The 21832-nt window shown below is 28.9% G+C and overlaps 1 protein-coding gene across 1 annotated transcript; it reads left to right on the plus strand.

The window, feature by feature from the left end:
- Positions 1-18050: 18050 nt before the first annotated feature.
- LOC112273680 (uncharacterized) lies at positions 18051-19635 on the plus strand. The gene is made up of 2 exons (XM_024502734.3): positions 18051-18455; positions 18622-19635. The coding sequence occupies exon 2, from the start codon at positions 18784-18786 to the stop codon at positions 19318-19320; it is 537 nt and encodes a 178-aa protein (XP_024358502.1). The 5' UTR covers positions 18051-18455; positions 18622-18783; the 3' UTR covers positions 19321-19635.
- The last annotated feature ends 2197 nt before the right edge of the window (positions 19636-21832 follow it).

A 21832-nucleotide genomic window follows, 5' to 3' on the forward strand; every position in this document is an offset into this window, starting at 1 on the left:
AAAATCGAATCTATTTGAGGGTTGTATTTTTTTAACCACGATAAACCTAAAATAACTAGATTAGAGGGAGATCTAATGATATTAAATACTACAAAACTATTATGATCCTTGATTATTACTTCTATAGGAAGGGTTTCATGAGTAATATCTCCAGAAGACAATGGACAACCATCTATGACTTCTACATGAACAGGTTTAGTTTTCTTTACTAAAGATATGTTATGTCTTTTAGTAAATTCTTCATCTAAAAAACATACTGAGGCTCGTGAATCTAACAAAGCAGAGACTTTGTAATATTTAGGTCCTAAAATAACATTTAATGTAAAACAAGGAGAGGGCTCTGAGGAGAGAATAGGACCTTTACTAGATATTGTGCAAGGTTTCAGCCGCACGGTCCCTATTGTAGCTGGACAAACTCGTTTTTTGACATATTGTCTTCTTTCACAGCCATACTCTTCATTTTGTGATTGCGTCATTTCTTTGGACAATGTTGAGTAGTGTGCTTTGGTTCTCTACAGTATAAACATAATTCTTCTTGACGATAACGAGTCTTTTCTTGCTCAATAAGAGGTTTGAAACATACTACATCAATTTGCATATCCTCTACTTCCAAATGTATGTGTTGAAGAGGTGTTGGTGTTGCCATTGAATTATAGTAACGTTGAGGTCCACTTGTATGGTTCTCAGATCGGAATTCAAAAAGGTGATTGTCATACTTTACAACAAAGTCAATTGCTTGACTCAATGTTTGAGGATTAGGTAAGTTGAGTATTAATTTTTTTACCTCATATTGTAATCCGTAGAAAAATTGACTAATAAGTGCAGCATCATCCCACTTGATATCAGTTGCAAGTTGTCAAAATTCTGAAGCGTATAACGTTATTGATTGATTGCCTTGTCGTAAAATATAGATCTTATTGGTTGCAACACAAATTGCATCATGTTCTCCATACATGGATCGAAACTCCGTCAAAAAAGCCTCTAGATTATCCAATATTGGATCTCATCGTTCAAGAAAAGATGAAAACCACGATAGTGCTGAACCTGAAAGAAGCGTATCAATGAATCCAACTTGCGATCTTGCAGTTGGATAGCTTTGGGGTTGAAGTTCAATCACAAGTTTTACTTGATTGATAAATCCTCGAAACTTGAATCTGGTGCCATCAAACTTCTTGGGTAGGACAATTCTTGGTTCTCTAATATTTGAAGGACGTTCCACCATAGGAGAAAGGACATGGTTTGGTGCAGATGTTGAAGCAGCTCCAATCATTTCTATATCTTCACTTCTTGTCAATCTTGTTGCTCCTTGTCATGGTAAATTGAGTTGATGCATCGCAAGCATTAACTCCCTCAATTGCTCTTACATTTGTGCCATTCATTTCAACAAGTTCTGCCATGATAACACTTAAAAGAGAGAAGATGTCTAATATCGCTCAAGACAAATAGAAGAGACGACTTGAGAACAAAAAAAATACTAAGGACAATATCAGTTTACAAGAGGGTAATCTGTAACTTCTAATATGCTTATGTCTTATCAAAAAAAATGAGTAATCCACTCTTAATCAAGATTAGACAAAGCTCTAATATTATAGGTGTACTCTTGTCAATCTATCAAGGACAAGAATTCGATGAAAAAATAATTCAGACAAGTGAGCCTTCACTCAAAGAAAGATAACAAAATATAAATAAACAAGTATGTATATTGAAAGAAAAACTAGAATGGCTATTGCCAAAAGACAAAGAAACTAGAGACCCTTGAAACTAGACTAGAAGCAAAAAAGGAGTTGATAAGAGTGAAGAAGCCTTCATTCTTGTCTCTATATATACTATCTAACTAGGGGCTATGTAGCAATGTTCTATAGGACCTCCAATATGTGTTGACTTTGTAGAACACATGCCTTGACTTACAAGGCAAGTTTTTCTACGTGTGGGCCATAAAGTTAGCTTGATCTTCAAGCTAACAACATGTGTGGCACATGGCCAACTTATTGACCACGTTTCTAATCCAAAAAGTCAATTAAAGACACCTATGAAGTCAAAGCAGTATCTATGAAGCTTCTAGGAAGCTTCCATATTAAATACTATAGAATTAACTTACTTTTACCTACTTTTACTTACTTCTATTTATTTATATATGTAATTACTAGTTTACATGATTATGTTCGTGACATAATGCTTCTTTGTATATAGTCAATCATTTGAAATTCACAAATATTAAAATTATAATATTACATCTAAATGCAATATTAAAGATTTAATTACTTAATTTTGAAATCAATAATATATTCATGTCTTGATATCAAAAATATATGTTGTAGTAGACAATAAACTACAAAAAAATAATAAAAATAACATCTACAAGTTTGATCAATTATATACAATACATAGTGTATTTGGATTTAGAATGAAATTCCAATAAAATATTTATAAATTACTATTGCATTATTAATTTACTTGTTCTATTTTTAAAATTTAAGTTAGTATTTATATAAGAGTTACTAGTATTTATTGAGATAATTGATATAATCAAAAAATTGTCAATATAATACATGGTAAATGGTAAAAAAATATTTTTTATGTTTACAAAGAGAGCATTAAATGTGCACTAAAAATTTACTAATAATAAACTTTTCAAGGTAATAATATATGACATTAAGAGCCAATTGAAGATATTGATTCTTTTTTTTCTATCATTCTTATATTAAGAACATAGAGGCTTAAAATTTTATCTAATGCCATCAAATTTTATCATTCAATGCAATTGCACCTACTATTTGTAAGTCCAAATAAAAATTCATCTTAACTTCACCTCTATTTGAGATTCTTTGAAGTTTTAGATCATAGGTGTTAATCTTTATTATCAACTATAAGTTATCATTAATTTGACAAATATTATTTCTTTGATAAATAATATTAAATGTGGTAAAGGTTACAATAGTTACAAAAGTCAAAATAGTTAATTGAGGCTTTCTTTACTAGCCATGAGGATTGTAAATTGAACCTATGTAACTATGTAAATAACATAAATTTTTTCTACTTATATTATCTAATATTTCTTTGACTATTTACTTATTCTTTCTTCAATTATTATTTTATCTTTATTTTTGAATCAATTCATTTTTTTATAAATTAAATAAATAGATATATAAAAATGAAATTATTTATAGATGGTAATTTATAAATAATAGCTTGTAGGAAAAAAATAAGTCTAGTATTTTAGAATCCAAAACTTTAATAAGCACCAACTTAATTTAGGATTAAGATGACAATTAATTTTGGATATATAAAAAATAAATAAGATTACTTTTAATAATTGAGATGCCATTAAGTACATAATCTACAAATAATATAATACTTTAAGAATTTTATGATAAATAATAAAAAAATAATCTTTGATTTTATAAGAAAAAAATACTAAGAATAATAAAATAACATATAAAATATATTAAAAAAAACTTGATTACATAACAATAATAAGAGCTTTATATATTGTCTTATAAAAAAAAGTAGTTATAACTTCTTTATAACTACTTAATAGTAAATCTATATTTACTAACATGTATTAATTAATCTAAAATATATTAATAAATCTAATATTTCTTCTTAATCATCATTTATTCAAATCATCAATATTGAATAAATCTTTTATGAAGTTGTTGTACTTGGGCTTTGGAGTGACTTTGTCATTATATTTTCCTTCATATCATTTATAGATATAAACTTCAAGACAACTTCATTTATCTTTACTTTTTCTTGAATGTAATTATATTTGATATCAATGTGTTTTGTGTGATTATGAAAAAATAGATTTTGTATCATTGTAATATATGATTGATTATCACAATAAATTATACTTAATAAAGTTAGTTGATGCTTGATTTCTTTGAAAAGAATTTAAAGCCATATCAAGTTTTTTAAAGATGTTACTGCAATGTATTCTACTTCTATACTTGATTGCACTACTATGGCTTGGTTTGTAGAATGCCAATTCAAAAAAGATGAGTTGAGGTAAAACAAGAATTTGGAAGTAGATTTGTAAACATTTAGATTTTTCATATAATCTATATTATTCCAATCATAAGGTTGTGGTGAAAATGTTGAAGAAGATCTTCAATAACACAATCCAAAATTTTGAGTTGTTTTTTTAATAACAAAGTAGTTCTTTAAAGCCATCCAATATATCGGACTAAGCTTGGCCATAAATTGTATCATATGATGTATGGCAAAGGTTAAGTCATACCTTATATAAGTAATAAGGTATTGTAGACTTCTAATAATGTGTATATATGGAATTGATGCCATGCATTCAACATCCCTCCTATGACATTGGAACCATGAAAAAAGTGAATACCAATCTTAAGAAGAGTAGAAATGGCATAGCAATCGTTCATAGAAAAATAATTTAATATATCCAATACATATTTACAAGGGATTTGTTTTAATCCATATAAAAATTCAAATAAATGACATACCTTAGTTTTATGACTAAGTACATTAAAGCCTTTGAATTGAATGATGTAAATTTTTTCTTTAAGAATCCTATTTAAAAAGGCCATAGTAATATCCATTTGATGAATATAAAAGTCATAATGAATAGTTAAAGTAAGGAAAAGACAAAGAGATGTCATTTTGATGATAGGATAGAAAGTTTTACAGTAATTAAGGTCTTTTTATTGCAAGAAGGCTTAAATAAAAAATTATGCTTTAAAACAAACTAAAGAACCATTAAAATTATATTTTTGATAGAATAGCAATTTAGTGCTCACAATAGAACAATTGAAAAAATAAGGTATCAACTTCTATGTACCATTCTTAATCAAAGAATTATAGCTAGGTATCAATGTGAAGCATCTTTGCTTATAAGTACTTCACAAAGCAAAATAGGATTTGCTTAGGTAGCTAGAAATCCACTAACTATCAAGGACATGAATCTCAAAGAACTAAAATATCAATATATTCTTGTGTCATTCAAAAAGACTAAAAAATCACTCAAAGATGATATAATATTAAACTAGAATGATAATTACCAAAGACAAGAAGACCAAAAAGTCTTTAAACAAGACTAATGACTTAAAAGGCATTGATAAGAGTAAAGAAGGCTTCACCCTTGCCTCCATATATACTCTTAATTATGAGCAATGTGGCAATATCCTAGACTATCTCCAAAACTTGTTGACTTTGAAAGACATGTATCTTAACTTGAAAGGCAAGTTTTCTATATGTGAAATCCATAGCTAGTTTGTTTTATAAGCTATCAACATGTAGTTAATTTATTGACAAAGTTTCTAATCTATCAATCAACTACAAATATATATAAAATCAAAGCAATATCTATGAAGCTTCTAAAAAGTAATATTATGAAATAAATATACTTTTATTTATTTCTACTTAATTGCATAGGTAAATATTAGAGTAAATATATGTGTCCATGATATTATTCCTCCTTCTAGACAAAAGTTCTATGATGAATAATTATCATATATTGAAAAAATCTAAGATGTAATAAATTGTATTTGTCACATACTTTGATCTTTGTTTTCATCAAAGATAGTTGATAGGTCCTCTCAATTATTAATAGTATCTCATACCAGATAAAAAAAATACCTTGTTATTTGATTGTTTATGAGGCATTTGTAACTTCTTTCAAATAAAATATTTAGAATACTGTTATGAATTGTTTCTACTTCTAATAAAATCATCAAACATAGAAAGTCTCTTCTAAGGTCACGATACCAAACAAGTTGTATTTTGCCATCTATTTGAGGAAGAACATGTCATTTTTGAGGATCCTCATCTTAATCATGTCATCTTGAAGGTTATGACAATCATAATTTCTCATCTAATAAGTCAATAAGTGATAGCTCTTGAGTTGAATCTATTGGTTATTGATTCTCTATCTCATTAGTATTATAAATATACAAAAATTATAAATAAGAATAGAAAGTAAAATGTTATGTTATTTGAATTTTATTTCTTTTAAAGTAAATATTTTTAATTCTTTATCTTGGTTTTGATGGATGTTGTCAATAAAAAACCTCAACTTTCTTTGTTGCATTTACAAGGTTCTTTATATGCTCCTATTTTTATTTACTAATATCATATCTATGCTAATAAATAAGATATTATAATCTATTTTTTTGTCGCCTTGAATCTATGACTTCTTCTACCTCAAATTCTTGATTATTATCTACTTCTACAAAAAGATGTGGCATTTGTCTTCTTCTCAAGATATTCATTGTCTTATATGGCTCAAGAAGAGATATATAAAATATAGGATGAATCTTTTATAGATTCTAATAGATATAATTGATAAGCAAGAAGATTGACTTATTCACTAATTGAAAAAGGTGCAAGCAAACAATAGTTCAACTTGTCACAAGAATAAGTAGTCTTGATATTGTGACAAAGGAGCCATACTTTATTACCTACATTGAATTTTGGTTGTTCCTTATAATAGGTATTTGCATTGATCTTTTGTCATTCTTGATCTTCTTTTTAACTAAGCCTTCATTATTACATGTAGCTTTGACAAACAATTTTTCAAATCTTTTGCTATAGGATTATCAAATTTAAAAAATTTAAAAGTGTTAAGTCATGGATGATAATCATAATTGGCAAAGAAAGGTATTTGTTGAGTAGAAGAATATACCAAATTATTATATGCAAACTTTGTTAATGACAAAATAGATGTCTAATCATCTTAATGATAATTGATGGTACACATGAAATACTTTTCAAAAACTTGATCCACGAGTTCCATTTATCTATTAGTTTGTCAATGAAAAGTCAAAGAGAGCTTTATATCCATCTTTCAAATCTTAAAGAGAATTATCCATAATCTTTATATAAATTGAATCTCTCTATTTGATATAGTATCTTTAAGCAATCTATGATAGCAATAGATGTTGTCAAGAAAAAGTTTAGCCATTTCTTCACTTATGATAGATTTTGTATATGATACAAAATATACTATCTTAGTAAAAGAATCTTTTATCACAGATTTAGAATCATACAAATGTAAAATTTAAAGATCCATGATAAAATCCATAGAATTAAAAGACCATAGTTGTTATGAAATAGGTAATAGTTGAAGAAGCCCATAAGGTTGATGTCAAGGAATTTTGGATCTTAAACAAATATCATATGATTGTACAAAGTCTTTAATTGCCTTTCACATTTAAAGCCACTAAAAATCTCTTGATATTAGCTCCAAAGTCTTGTTGTATCCAAAATATTTAGCTATTAAAAAGTCATGACAAGCTTGAAGAATATATAATCATGTTTTTTTTTTTGAAATATATAATTGTCTTTTAAAGTAGAATAGATTATTTTTGAACTTAAACTTGTAAGTATCATAAAATTAAAAAAAAATTATTCTTGATATCATAAACAAGAGGATCAAAAGACATACTTGATTGAATTTACTTAATAAAGGCTAAATTAATAATCAATGTTGATTTTATTACTCAAAGATGAAAATGCTCTGGCTTCAAGAGAATTATACTTTGCTAATTAATAGCTACATTTTCTTCTTTTAGTGAAAGATAAGAACATCTAGAAAGAGTATTTGATTAAACTTATTATTTTTTTAAGTCTATATGTAATCTTGAAATCAAATCTTCATAAAGACATACTTTAATGGACTTGGCAGTGACTCAAAACATGTGCCAACATGAAGTACTCAAGGTTCTTGTAATCCATATATATAATAGCTAGATCAAAAGTACCTTCTAGATAATGATGTTATTCTTGAAACATATCTATGATTATGAGAAGTTTTCTATCGTGGATCTTTTTGTTAATTTCAATTGTTAAAAATTTCTTGGAATAAAAAGCTTTCAAATAGAGCTTATCATCTACTCTTGTTTGTGATAAAACAACACCCATAGAAAAATTTGATGCATTTGTTTCTATGAAGAATGCCTTAAAAAAATAAATTTGATATAAAATTAATATAGAAATAAATGTTCTCTTCAAGGCCTCAAAAGATGTTTCTACTTCTTTGCTCCACTCAAGTTTGTCTTTACATGTCAAACGTATAAGAAGAGCTAGAACTTGAAAAAATTTCTTCATGAAGATTTGATAATAATTGACAAGTTTCAAAAAATATTGCACTTCTTTAAATATTTTTGAAATATTTTAATCTATGATAATCTGATCTTTTTTAGAATCCATCATTAATCTTTTATTTGAAATGATGTATCCTAAGAAATCAACTTGAATAATGTAAAATATAGACTTTTCTATTTTGGCATAATCTTATATTTCTAAGTTTTTGTAACACACGACAATTATGAAGTTCATATTCTTTTTTATTTTTAGAATAGATTAGAATGTTATCTAAACAATAGACAAAAAAATCATTAAAAAACTCACAAAAAATATCATTCATGAGATGTTAAAAAGTAGCTTGTGTATTAGTGAATCCAAAAGATATGACATTATATTCAAAATATCCATACTTAGTTCAAAAAATAAACTTCTACTTATGTCCTTCTTTGATGTAGAGTAGGTTATATGTTCTTCATCGATCTATTTTTGTGTAGATATTTGCTTGATTGAATTGGTCAAGAATTCCTAAAATCAAAGGTAGAAAATACCTATTCTTGATGATAATCTTGTTGAATCTTCAATAACTTATATACATTTATAGAGATCAATCTTTTTTCTTCACAAATAAGATATGAGCTCTTGTTAGAGATTTCAAATGGTATATGAAGTTCTTAGCCAAGTTCTTGTTAATATATTCTTTTAATATAGCTAACTCATTTTGCGATAAGCTATAGATTGGTCCGAATAGTGGTTGAGTTCTTTTTTGTAGATCAATTGAATAATCACAAAATCAATGCTTTGAAAGAATATTTGCATTCTTCTTTTTAAAAACGTCCTAAAAATCTTGATACTAGTTAGAAATACTACTTGATATCTTTTCACCATTAAAAAATAGATGTAGCATATATAACAAAAGATGATCCTTCTTTTGCTGCATGTATAAAAATTCTTATACCTATCAATAAGGATTTAGATGTACTAAGCTTATCTATTTCTATTTTACTATCAAAATTTTGGATTAAACTATAAAAAAATTTAAGGTTACAAGAAATCTAATCTATCTAAGGATTATATTTTTTTAACTACAATAATCCTAAAATAATTAAATTAAAGAGAGAATTTATCACATTAAATATTACTACACTATTATAATCTTTAATTACTACATCTAAAGAAATAATCTTAGGAGTAGCATCTCCCAAAGGTAACAAATGATTATATATAACTTCTACATGTACAAATTTAGTTTTCTTAATTAAAGGTATTTCTTATTTTTTGATAAAATCTTTGTTTATAAAATAGGTTGAAATTCTTGAATCTAATAATGCAAAGAATTTGTGATTTTTAGATCCTAAACACTCATCTATTATAAACTAAGATAAGGGATTTGAAGAGAAAATAGGACCTTTATTAGATATTACACATGATTTCAGCCGTATAGTCCCTTTTGTAACTAGAAAAATTTGTTTTTTGATACATTGGCTTCTTTGGAAATTGTGCTCTTCATTTTGTTATTGCATTGTTTTTTTGGAAAATTTTGAGTAGTGTGCTTAGCTTCACTATAATATAAGCATAAGCTCTTTTTATGACATCAAGTATTTTCTTGCTTAATGAGGGATTTAAAATGAATTTTATTGATTTATATTTGTTTTAGCCTTGATAAATAAGTTTCTAAAAACTTAGGATCTATCATCATTATTTGGCTTATTCTTCTCTAGCCAAGTCTTTATTCTTGAAACCTTTTAAATAATCAATTATTACATGCAATGGTTTGAGCAATAAATTAATTTAAAGATTTTACTTTCAATATTGTCAATAATAAATCTTTGATATTATTCTTCAATTCATATGAAAATTGATTGATAAAGGCTTTGTCATTTCAGTCCATGTCACAAGTAAGGTTTTGGAATTTAGCAGCATATATAATAGCTATCCATGATCCTTATTGTAAAAATAAGAACTTGATTTTTGCTATTCTTTTTTAATCACTATCTCTAAATGTAGCCATAAATATTTCTAAGAATGAATTCATATCATATAGGATTTATGAATTTTTTAATAGTATAAATCAAAACAAAGTACTTCCAAATAGAAGTGTTTTTATGTATCAAACTTGAATAAATCTATTAAGGTATTGGAAGAAATGCAACCTTTGATAAAGCTTGACTTATTGTAAAAATATTTAAAACTTTGATCTTGTTCCATCAAACTTATTGGACATGCTAATCTGTATCCTCATTTTACTTATAAAATTAAAGTTTTTGGATTTTTTTATGAGATTGATTTACTTCCTTCCTTCAACTGTACAACTTCTTGTCGTAGATTTTAAACTTCTTCTATAGGCATAGGATTAGTGTTTCTATGGTTGGCACTAATAATGTATAAAAATTTTATTCTAAGAATGTTAACAAGTTTATGAAGATCTGCAATAGTTACAAATCTATTCTTACTTCTATTAAGTATAACATCTATGATTTTTTCTTCTATTGTAAACAACTTGAAAAATCCTTAAGTCAAATTAGAGGAAGATAATCTACAATCTCTAATATCAAATGAAAATTTCCAAAAAGAGAGATAATCTTCTCTCTTTAAGGAAAAAATCAGTGTTAAAAATTAAAAAATTTATTTAAAGGTGAATAATTTACAACCTTCAAAATAAAATAATAAAGATAAGATAATTCACTCACTTCTAAAATAAGATAAAAATAATAAGTTAGCACTTTTGTGAAATTATCAAGGACATGAACCTTAAAGAACTAAAATATCAATATACTCTTGTGTCACTTGAAAAGACTAAAAAATAACTCAAAGATGATATAGTATTAAATAAGAATGACTATTGCTAAAAACAAGAAGATTAGAAAGACTTGACAAGAAACATGACTAAAGGATAGAAAGGCATTGACAAGAATGAAGAAGGCTTCAATTTTGCCTCCATATATACTCTAAACCATAAGCTATGTGGTAATATTTTATATGACTTCCAAAATATGTTGACTTTGAAAGATACATTTCTTAACTTATTAAGTAATTTTTTTATATGTATGCCATATAGTTAGCTTGTTTTGTAAGCTACCAATACGTGATTAACTTTTTGACTAAGTTTCTAACCTACCAATCAACTTCAGATACATGTAAAGTCAAAACAACGTCTATGAAGCTTCTTGGAAGTATTTCTAGAAAATATTATGAAATGAATCTATTTTTATCTACTTCTACTTAATCATATAGATAAATATGAGAATAAATATGTATGTTCGTGACTCTAAGAAATAAAGTAGTATTATTAGACATAGGTACTTTTTAAGACCTATAAGTAATCCATTTAGATTGTTAAAATGGTTTGTCTTTCAAGCAATTTCTTGAAGGATCAATAGAAGAAAAATTAGACAAATTAGATATTATACTAAAAGGTCTAAAGACTTCATAGGTAGATGGAAGAGGTACAAGAGAGTTTGGTGAAGACAATTCTATTTCATCCATCAAAGTAGTCTTTTCATGACTACTAAGATTTATAAAGAGTAGAAGTCCTAAATTAAAATTGAATGTAGTTGTGAAATAGGATCATTGAGGTACGAATAAAGAAATTTAATCTTTGACTCAAGGAATGTATCTAAATTATGTAAATATATGGACACACCTTATAGAATCAATGGAGCCACCAATGAAAGTGAGATGACTATTTAAGCCATCCTTGATATTATAGGTGGTATATGAAGTGCTTATGGTGACCTTAATGGACTAGGTAACACAATAGGCTCTACTATGGATAGCATTGAAGTGTAGTTCACTCCTTCAAAGAAAAAAAAGAATCTATGTCATAGATATATATCTACTATAATTATTACCTAGATTGGTAGAATTAGGTGAAAGTAGATTAATTTCATAATACCTTCTAGAGAAGCTTTTTAGAAGCTTTTTAGATACTATTTTTACTTTACATATGTGAGTAGTTGATTGATAGGTTAGAAACTTGGTCAACAAGCTATCCATGTACCACATGTACTGGTAGCTTACAAAATAAGTTAATTATGTAGTAGATATACAGAAAACTTACCTTGCAAATCAAGATACATATCATGCATAGTCAATACATTTTTGGAGGTCTTATAGAACGTCATCACATAGATCTTTAATAGATAGTATATATAGAGGCAAGAAAGAAGCCTTCTTCACTCTTATCAACTCCTTTCTTACTTCTAATGTAGTTTCAAGGGTTTCTAATTTTCTTGCATTTTGGCAATAGTCATTTCAATTTCTTTTTAATATATATACTACTTTATTTTTATTTTGTCACTTTTCTTTTGATACAAATTTCTTAGGTTTATGCATCTTCTTCTAGTTTATGTCCTTAACAGTCTATAGAAGGTATAGAGTGGAATATAGAATCTTCATTGAAGATCACATCTCAATTTATAAATAGCTTATGATTTTCCAAATTATAAATCTAATAGCCTTTAATTCCAAGAGATTTGGAGTAGCATAAAAATAAACATCGTTGAGTGAGAGGATTAAGTTTGGTACATTTAGCATTTGATATTTTAGTAAAAGCTAAACACCAAAAAACTTGTAAATGATGGAGATTTGATTTAAGATTACTGTTTATTTATTTTTGCTAAATATTACTCCTTATTAAAGGTATCATATTACTCTCTATTAAAGGAATAATATTTGGCAAAAATAAATAAATAAAAAGATTTTATAAATAGCAAGGAGTAAAAACGGCTTTGATCTAATAATTAATATTGAACTTGGGTGCATATAATATAATATGAGTAGAATTGATAAAAAAGAAATTTTACGCTCAACTATATTATTTTGAGAAGTGATGTAAGGAATTATAAAATGGCAAATAATACCATAAAGCTCACAACAAGTAAAAAATTCCTTACTTATAAATTTGCTACCATTATTCATTTGAAGTATTAATTATGGTTGGTCAAATTGAGTGATAATACAACAATAATAGTTTTGAAAAAAAAAAAAAAAAAAAAAGATTTTTATTAAGCATAAGTAAATATCTAAAAATGATAGGAAATAATAAGTTCGTCTAAGAGAAGCAATATCCATAGGATTCCAAACATCAAAATGAATAAAAATTAATAATATTGTTGTACATATGGCAAGTATTTTGGATGAAGATGTTTTATTGTATTTAATATAAATATAATATTTATAAAAAAGTAAATTATTTATTAATAAAAATGACTTAAAAATAAATTGATGGCATATCATATGTTATATGTTAGGATGATTAAAAAGCCTCAATTAATAATGCTATAACATTAAAATATTTCTTGAATCTAAAATGGATTGAGTGGAAGGCTATTGATTATTGTTTGAGGTTAGATGCCTCTAAGCAATTATGTTGGTAGTAGCCATGTAGGCTTGGTCCATGCTAGTGGTAATTATGGTTATGTAGATTTTGGCTATGTTGTCTTTGATCGCATGAATTTGGGCCATGCTTGCATGGAGTATACAAATATAGGCTATTTTGACATAGACCATGTCAATTTAGGTCGTGTCAGCTTCGATTGCATTGATTTAATCAATGCTAGCTTGGGCAATAGCTAGACAAGTCTATGTTGCATTAAGGCTACTATAAGCCTATATTGCAATAGAACTATTAGTTACTACAAGATCACTATTGAATGTAGAAATGTGAGATTGTTGTAGCAATTGAAAACTAGTAGCTATTATCATGACCATTATTGCATTAAGATTGAACAGTACAGATAAAAGATGGCCAGAGGTCAAAGCTCTCATATAATATAATAAGAATATTATCAGAGCTTCATTTGTTTGTAGAGAGCTATTGGTGCTTCAATATAGATTGTATGTTTGAGGGTTATTGTTGCCTATAGTAGAGACATATGACTTAAGTAGTAGAGCCTAGACAAGTATTGAGGTTGTGATGATAGAAGCACTTAAATCTGTAGTTGGACTATTACATTGTGTGAAGGTAAATTTTACCCTTCAACTTAAATTACAAGATGGCTTGAATTAAAAGTTGCTTATAATTGGTAGTGTAAAGTAGAAGTAGCAAGAACAAGAACAAAAGAAGCACAATACAAAATAAGTAAAAAAAATGCAATCAAGCAATTGTATACTATAAAACCAATTACAGTTTATTTATTAGATTTTTACATAGTAAAAAATAAAAATAAAAAATAAAAAATAATTTTGGATCAATAATTTTTTTTTTTTTTTTCAATAAAAAAAATATATAAATCTAAGTTACTATAAGTAAGTTACGATAGATTAAAGATAGAAGATAAATAATAAAAAAGTTAAATGAATAATTTTTATCTCAAGAATAATTTACTTAAGAGATTAAGAATTTGAACCTCATCAAGGCTTATAATTAGTATATATGGATCTCTAAAAGAGGCCACAAGATCTTAGTCTTATCTTTCTAACTACCTTCAAGGTACTAAAACCCATATGTGACTTGTGCACCTTCCTTCTTACAAGGACTATACTAGCTAGTGGTCCTCCTATTTTCTACTAATAAAACCAATATTTTTTTATTTTTGACTTCACCATAGTATTTAAAAATATTCAATTAGTTGAAGAACTTCTTATGGCCTTCAAATCTTACTCCATTTCTTCATAATGGCTCCCAAAGTGGTAAAACTTATTTTTATCAAAGTCTTAAAAATTACTCTAAATATTCTTTAAAAATTCTAAAAAAATTCTAAAAATTCCTACAATATCTTTATAATATTAATATAAATTTAAAGCTATATTTTTCTACCTTGGTGATTTATCATAGTAATAAAATTAATTTAAATTTCTATAAATTATATTTTTTATATTAATAATTAAAATAAAAGTAATTCTTTTCATATTTCTTTTAATTATTGATTAATATTTATAATTTTTTATAAGTAATACATATAGATAGAAGGCCAATGTAAATATTTATTTTAATAAATAATTTTTAATACTTAATAATAAATAAAAATATTAAATTAAAGAAGATAATTACCTCTAAGACTTACTAAGATTCCATTTCTACGACTAAAATTCTAATTTTCTATTTTTATAGGAATTTATTTATTATTCACCATATATTATAATTTAAATTATTTTAAATATATTTTTTTATCCTAAAATAACTTATGATTTGATTTAATGACTCATATATTAAATCAATAAAATTGAACTATGGAAGGAGATGACTTGTAATTTGGATAAATTGATACATTTGTTATTTAACACATTTAATATAGTAGTTGGAACCTATAGCCGATTTTAATTGTAATTAGAACAAATTTTAGTAAGTCATCGTCATATTGAGATTGAAGTTGCTTCTTTAAAGCAAGGCCTTATCAAGACTAAGATTTTTTCTTTGAGTTTCAATAGAGATCAAACAAGTAGGATTTAGCCATCGATTAGTAATTGTGAGGTTGTCATTAAGTATTGAAAATGATTGTCTTATATATTACGTGAAGATAGTATTAGTAAAATTTCTTCAACTAAAGAATATAAATTACAATATTTGGAGATTAAAAAATAATTAATTCTACTAGTCCAAGGTAATTTACTATTAATTACATATATATATATATATATATATATATATATATATATATATTACTTATAAAACTTAATTTTTTGTGTCTAATTTTAGTTATTTGAACCATTAACAATAGATTTCTTTTTAATCCTAGAATATAAAAAATATCTAAAATTTATATATGTTAACCAAATTTGAATTATAGGATGACAAATCCAATGCCTTGAGGAATATATAAACTATTATCTTATGATAAAATAAATTTTTAATCACACAAAAATTTCTTATAGAAATATACTTGAGAACCTTTCTTTGATTGTTTGTATATATACTTGATGTGATTTCAAATTTCCTTTGATATAGGTAGTTTGCATAATGTTATAATTTGTTTATTTCCATAATGTACAAGTATTTTTATACATGCTTTTACATCCTTTAAACTCTGGGCATGCAATTGTACCATATTACTTGCATTAGGTGCAGCTTTAATGCCATTAATCACTCCCTACATTTCTACTCAATTCAAAAGAGCCTCCAATTTAATATTCCAAGTGTAATGATTAATGTAGACAACAAAGGTATTAATGGAAAGTGAGAAGTAATATGAAAAGACATAGTGGAAGAGTTTTTTACTTATATTAAAGAAAAGGAAGGAAAATTAGTGCTTTGAGATTATATAAGAAAAAGAACATTAAAAATGATAAAATAACATAACTTGATTACATAACAATAATAAAAACCTCATATATTATCTTGTGGAGAGAAGTAGTTATAATTTCTTTGTAACTATTTTTTATCTACTTAACAATAATCCTATATTTATTGACATATATTAATTAATCTAACATGTATTAATAAATCTAATAAGTTTAAGTAGATATGATACAAACTATATTAAATGCATAAATTACTCTACTTTGGTATTTAGATTAATAATTTTTTAACAAAAATAAATATTTATCAAAATATAAAAATTAAATCATGATCTATTTTTGCATATATATAAATAAGTTGTCAATGTAATCCTAAAAATATTTTAAATTCAAAGTAAAAACTTATATTGAATTACAAACAATATAATAAGATAGTTTATATAATAGAAAACCACATTGGTTCCAAAAGATTTTTTTACATATACATGTTTTATACAAATGGATAATATATTTGTAAAAAGTATTGACAGTAACTTAGTGAGGAGCTATGTTGTACAATTTCATAGCCTACGTGCTTGAGCAGAGTTGCAAACCCCTAATGAGCAAATTTTTTGATGGCAATTTGATTGAATGATTATATTGATTCATTTTCATGCATTAATTTGCAAAATGATGTTACTGTGATGTTTTTCTGGTGCATGAGTCACCTCTTTGAAGTTTCTGGCCAGTTTAAGGCTGTAGGTAAAACACATCAACCCAAAACACACACATGAAGTACACTCACTACCTCTTGAAATGAGCTGGAGCTAGAGTCTGAGATTCTAAAGCAAAGTGACGATTGAAAGTGTAGCAAATGATCAAGCTTGTTTGTGTCGTTTTATTGTCAGCAGGGGAGTTGCCTTAATAGAGTAGAAGACCACTACAGTTAAAAACTTGGCTCATCTTTGACTGAGTAAGCATCTTGGTTTTGTAACACTCCTTGGCTCAATGCTCACTGAGTGACTGCATCCGACCTTGTCATGTGTTCTTAACATGTTAGTAGATCCAAGCGTGGCGAGGACGTTTCTCGGGAGGTGAGCTAGGTTTCATCCATGAGGACTCATAGAAAACTAAGTTCTGTTTAACTGCTTTGGATAGTTGTGGAACTCAGTTATGAGATCCAATTGGACTTGATTTGTTTCAATGAGATTAGTGGGGTGGGGGATGTGGGACTTTCTATGTTGAAATTTTCAAAGTGAGCGCGTGAAAGTCCTAGAGATTCTTCATGACAGCTTCAACATAAGGTGCTTTTATTGTAGACGAGCCCGTCATGTTCACTCAAGGTTAACCAAAACTGCATAAATTCGGAAAGTTAAAATTCAGTTAAAATCACAATTCGCAAATAAGGATGTGACTTTCAAGGAAATTTCAGGTGTGGAAAAGTGACCAGCAACCGGGTGAGTCATGTATTACATACACCTCATGCTCTCGGTTAATAATCAGTTGGATTTAAGTTTAATGTGCAACACAACCATGAAAATATGGACACAGTGAGCAAATAAATCTAGGTTCGACCACAATGCAAGCCTTGCTCTAGGTGGGTTGCCCTATGACAGTTGCTATGACTCCATGACAGGAATCTTAAAATTTAAATGTTAAATTCAGATTCTGCGTGCGTCGACAAGCAGATACGTTAATTGTCCTATTTCAATTCATAAGAATGCGTGATAACCTGTAACCGATACAGTTGAGAACGACGTAATCAGTCAAACGATGACAAGTAGCAACATCAAGAAACCATATAAGCTTCGAACTAGAAGTGTAGGCCCACTTTTTGATCACTTTGGGTGCATGCTGTGATTATGTCGATCACACTCTTTAACGGGCACTAATCGAGTACATTTCTCTCTTGTTCCTCCACAGAGACTGCGAGTGAGAGATGCTCAATGAACTGGTACATGTTGAGTAAAAGGGTTTAGTGTCGAGCGAGAATAGAGACCTGCGAAGGCCTCAGTGGTCCACTTTCTATCGACTGGTTCGACGATGTTTTGTTATGCTTGTACGCACAATTGAAGACGTCTGGTGCAGTGTGTGTTGTTTGTAGCTGGGGACCATCATTTAAGTCACTTATCCGCCGCAGTAAAAGTTCTGCGGGTGAATACGGTGACTGTCGTTTTGTGCGAGTTCAGGGTTACTGTTCTTGCAATCTTATTGTACCAGCAAACTCTGGAGTTCTTCAATTGGCTTACGTAGGGTCTCAGCCACTGTTTTTGATTCCTTCGTACCATTTGTCATCAGTTTTTACATGATTTTTTGTCTGTTGTGTGAATCATCGACATCAGTATATGATCGATTCACTGGATCAGAAATATTTCCTTTTCTGAGAATTTCTAATATTTTAATCTGCATGTTCAGCTTTATTTGCAAGTCACTAAGTGAGAACAAAGCTTGCCAGTATTCAGACAGACTTAGTTCGCGCATTAGTATGGTGTAACTGTTCAGGGTTTGGCAACCATCCAATATTCTATCCATTTTCGTTGCCTACTGTTTGGAGAATTGCTGAGTGCGTTTGGAGTGATGGGAACAAGGCTCATGTCCCTACTTTTCACGGAACAAGAGCACTTGAACAGCTTATCCTTGTGGAGAGGAAACATCATGCATGAGGCAGACGTCGAAGGAGGAGGGGAAGGTCCATACTGTAGACCGAAACTGCCTTTCACCACAACAGTCCCAGCAGGATTCTCGGGAGGTGCAATTACAAGTGAGCAGTGGCCACCGCGATCCTACTCCTGCAATTTCTGCAAACGCGAGTTTCGCACGGCGCAAGGCCTGGGAGGCCACATGAACGTGCACAGACGAGAGAGGGCTCAAGCAAACCAACTGTCCATCTTGACGAACTACAACGAAGGATTGCCTCCCATTCCGACAAACTCCTGGGAAGTGATGAAAATAGATTGGGCACGAGGTTACTACAACCAGGAAGTACCATCCAAGCATGCATCCTCTTCATCTCCCAACCCTTCACTTCACGGGAGATTTCACTCTCCTGATAATCCCGAAGATTCTATTGACCTAGAGCTTCGACTCGGACAGAGATCTTACTGCATCACATGAACGTCTAATCTGTCTAGCTCACTGGTGCAGATGTTGGACTAGATGCAGATATTATATTATCTAGAGGTAGCGCATGTCTAGATTTTTATATTCTGATCTTAGGAAGGAAGACGTTATAGCTTTACATGGTGTAAACCACCTCTGCTGTGATCCAAACCAATGACTTAGACATCACTATTGTCGTGTTTATATAATTGACGTATCAGCCAATGCGTAGAATGAGCTTGTAAACTGTGGGAGAATATTTTAATCATTGTAGCGTCCACTAGCTCTGCGTTGGAACTGGTGCTGCTGCGTGTCTTGCAGTTTGGAATAGTTGTTGCTGTTGATGTGGTGATGATGGTGGTGGTGGTGGCAACGACGCTGAGCTCAGAGCCTGACACTCGCAGCAGCACTTGAGCATGCAACACCTTTTCTTCATTCCCTCATGAGGATTCTCATCCCTAATCATGCGTGAGCTGTAGCATTGTGCCCATGATCTTGTGTCAGAGCTGAAGCATGATTTCCTTTTCTCTTACATTTACAGATCCCTTTCATTTAGGGGCTCTGTGGTGTCTCGCAAACATCGATCCACTTCCCGAGAAGAACCAGAAGAATCAAGGTTGCTCTCCTTCCACAAAACAGTCAATTGGAAGGCAGATATATAAATATACATATATATTGATTATTGGAAAAAATTGAATAAATCATACTAATAAAATGAGTAGAATTTTCTTAAAAAAAACTCTCAATTGGATGAATTTCAGTAGAAGTGTATACATTGATTATTGATTGCATCATCTTGTACCATTTATATAGATAGTTGAATGCCTACAATTTTCTGAATGTGTTTTGGATTAGAAGTGAAGCTAGTATATCTACTTTCATATTGGAGGCACAGAAGTGAAATTCTTGTAGTTGATATTTTTTTAATTTCAGTTATTTTTTATTTTTATTTTTTATTTTTTTGTTAGAATTAAATCAATAATTTTTTTTTCTAAATTCTTCAAAGAAATATATGTAAAAAAAAATTATATTTGTATATAATAAATTTAAAAAACTCATAAAATAAAATTGTTTTAATTTTTTAATTTTTTATTAAACTTCTAGGATAATAAAAACTACCTCTTCTTGTAGAACAAAGACATTGTTATTATGAACTAATTTTTTTCATATTGAGTCTAACTAAGATATAGGCTACAACTTTGGTAGTGCCATTCCATTAAATTCTTTATGTTTTAACCTTAGAACCATCTTTTTTTCAAAATATAAAAGCTCTTGTTTTTCAAAGGTGTTGGTAGGGTCATTAAAGTAACATCCACCAATTCTTATTTGGCATTGTTTATAACAGAGACTAAGACAATATTTTATTGTCTTTAAAATCTTGAATTTTTTTCTTAATTAATAAAAAAATTCTTAACAAATTCTTTTACAATAAAATTATTTTAAATCTCTTTAATATAATTGCACAAGTTTTATTTTAATTATTATTTTTTTATTATAGAATAAACCATAGAATAAAACATTTCTATGTCAATCAAACATATCTTATATTACACATTCTTAAAAAAATTATGATTTGGATTAGCAATTTTCTAAGTTTTGGTTTATGCACCTAGCCTAATTGTTTCCAATCTATTAATTATAACAAGTTACTTTACTTGAACTAGTTGCATTCTATGAGGATCGAAATGCTCAAGAGTTACTGTATATTGTATAGTCGTGGGACAAAAAAGAATGTAAAATATTCACTCATAAAACGAAAAGACAGTGCTGCATACTTTGCAGAATGTTGAATCTGTGAGATGAAGGCAACTCACCACGCCCCAATGGCTGCAAACCAGGTATGAAGTTTATACAAAGCAGAAGAAGGTGACAAAGACACTCAAATATATCACACAACCACCCAACGCATCGATAAAAAATCATGCACCACCGAGTTTGTGGAATTCACAAAAAGCCGGCAACAACAGTCCAATTAATCATTCAGCATTATGCAACACCAACCCAAGACTTCCCATTGTTTGTAACACCAGGGAACGACAGATTCGACGATGCAGACCGAAGAAATGTACTAGAAATAGGGTTGGATTAAAAGTGTGGAATCGCAGATAATGGAACTATCCACACTGATGAATTGTCCCAGTGACTCCAGCTCTCGGAGGATCCAATGACAGACGCCCGAAGACCATGTCCACAAGGTTGAAGTTTCTTAACAGAATCTGGTAGTGATGATGATTGCCTTGACCTTTTGGCCACTAGCAATCATAAATCAAACATTAAACAACGCTTGTTGTGAGGGGTAGGCTACGCGTAGCAAGCATCGTGGGAGAGGGGCTCTTCGGCAACACACTCACGCAATCACCAGGTGTTCAAAACATTTGGGGCCCGTTTCCACCGACGTGCCGGAAATCCTAGAAACTCGCAACCAGAGGGTCCTGGATTTGACAATTCTATCAGTCAAAGGAGCAACCTCGGCTCAGCGGATTGATCGACAGCAGGTATTGGATCCCTCCGCTGGCGTATCGCGGTG

This window comes from Physcomitrium patens, chromosome 2 (assembly GCF_059467195.1).
Source record: "Physcomitrium patens ecotype Gransden chromosome 2, ASM5946719v1, whole genome shotgun sequence".
In the NCBI taxonomy this organism is placed as follows: domain Eukaryota; kingdom Viridiplantae; phylum Streptophyta; class Bryopsida; order Funariales; family Funariaceae; genus Physcomitrium; species Physcomitrium patens.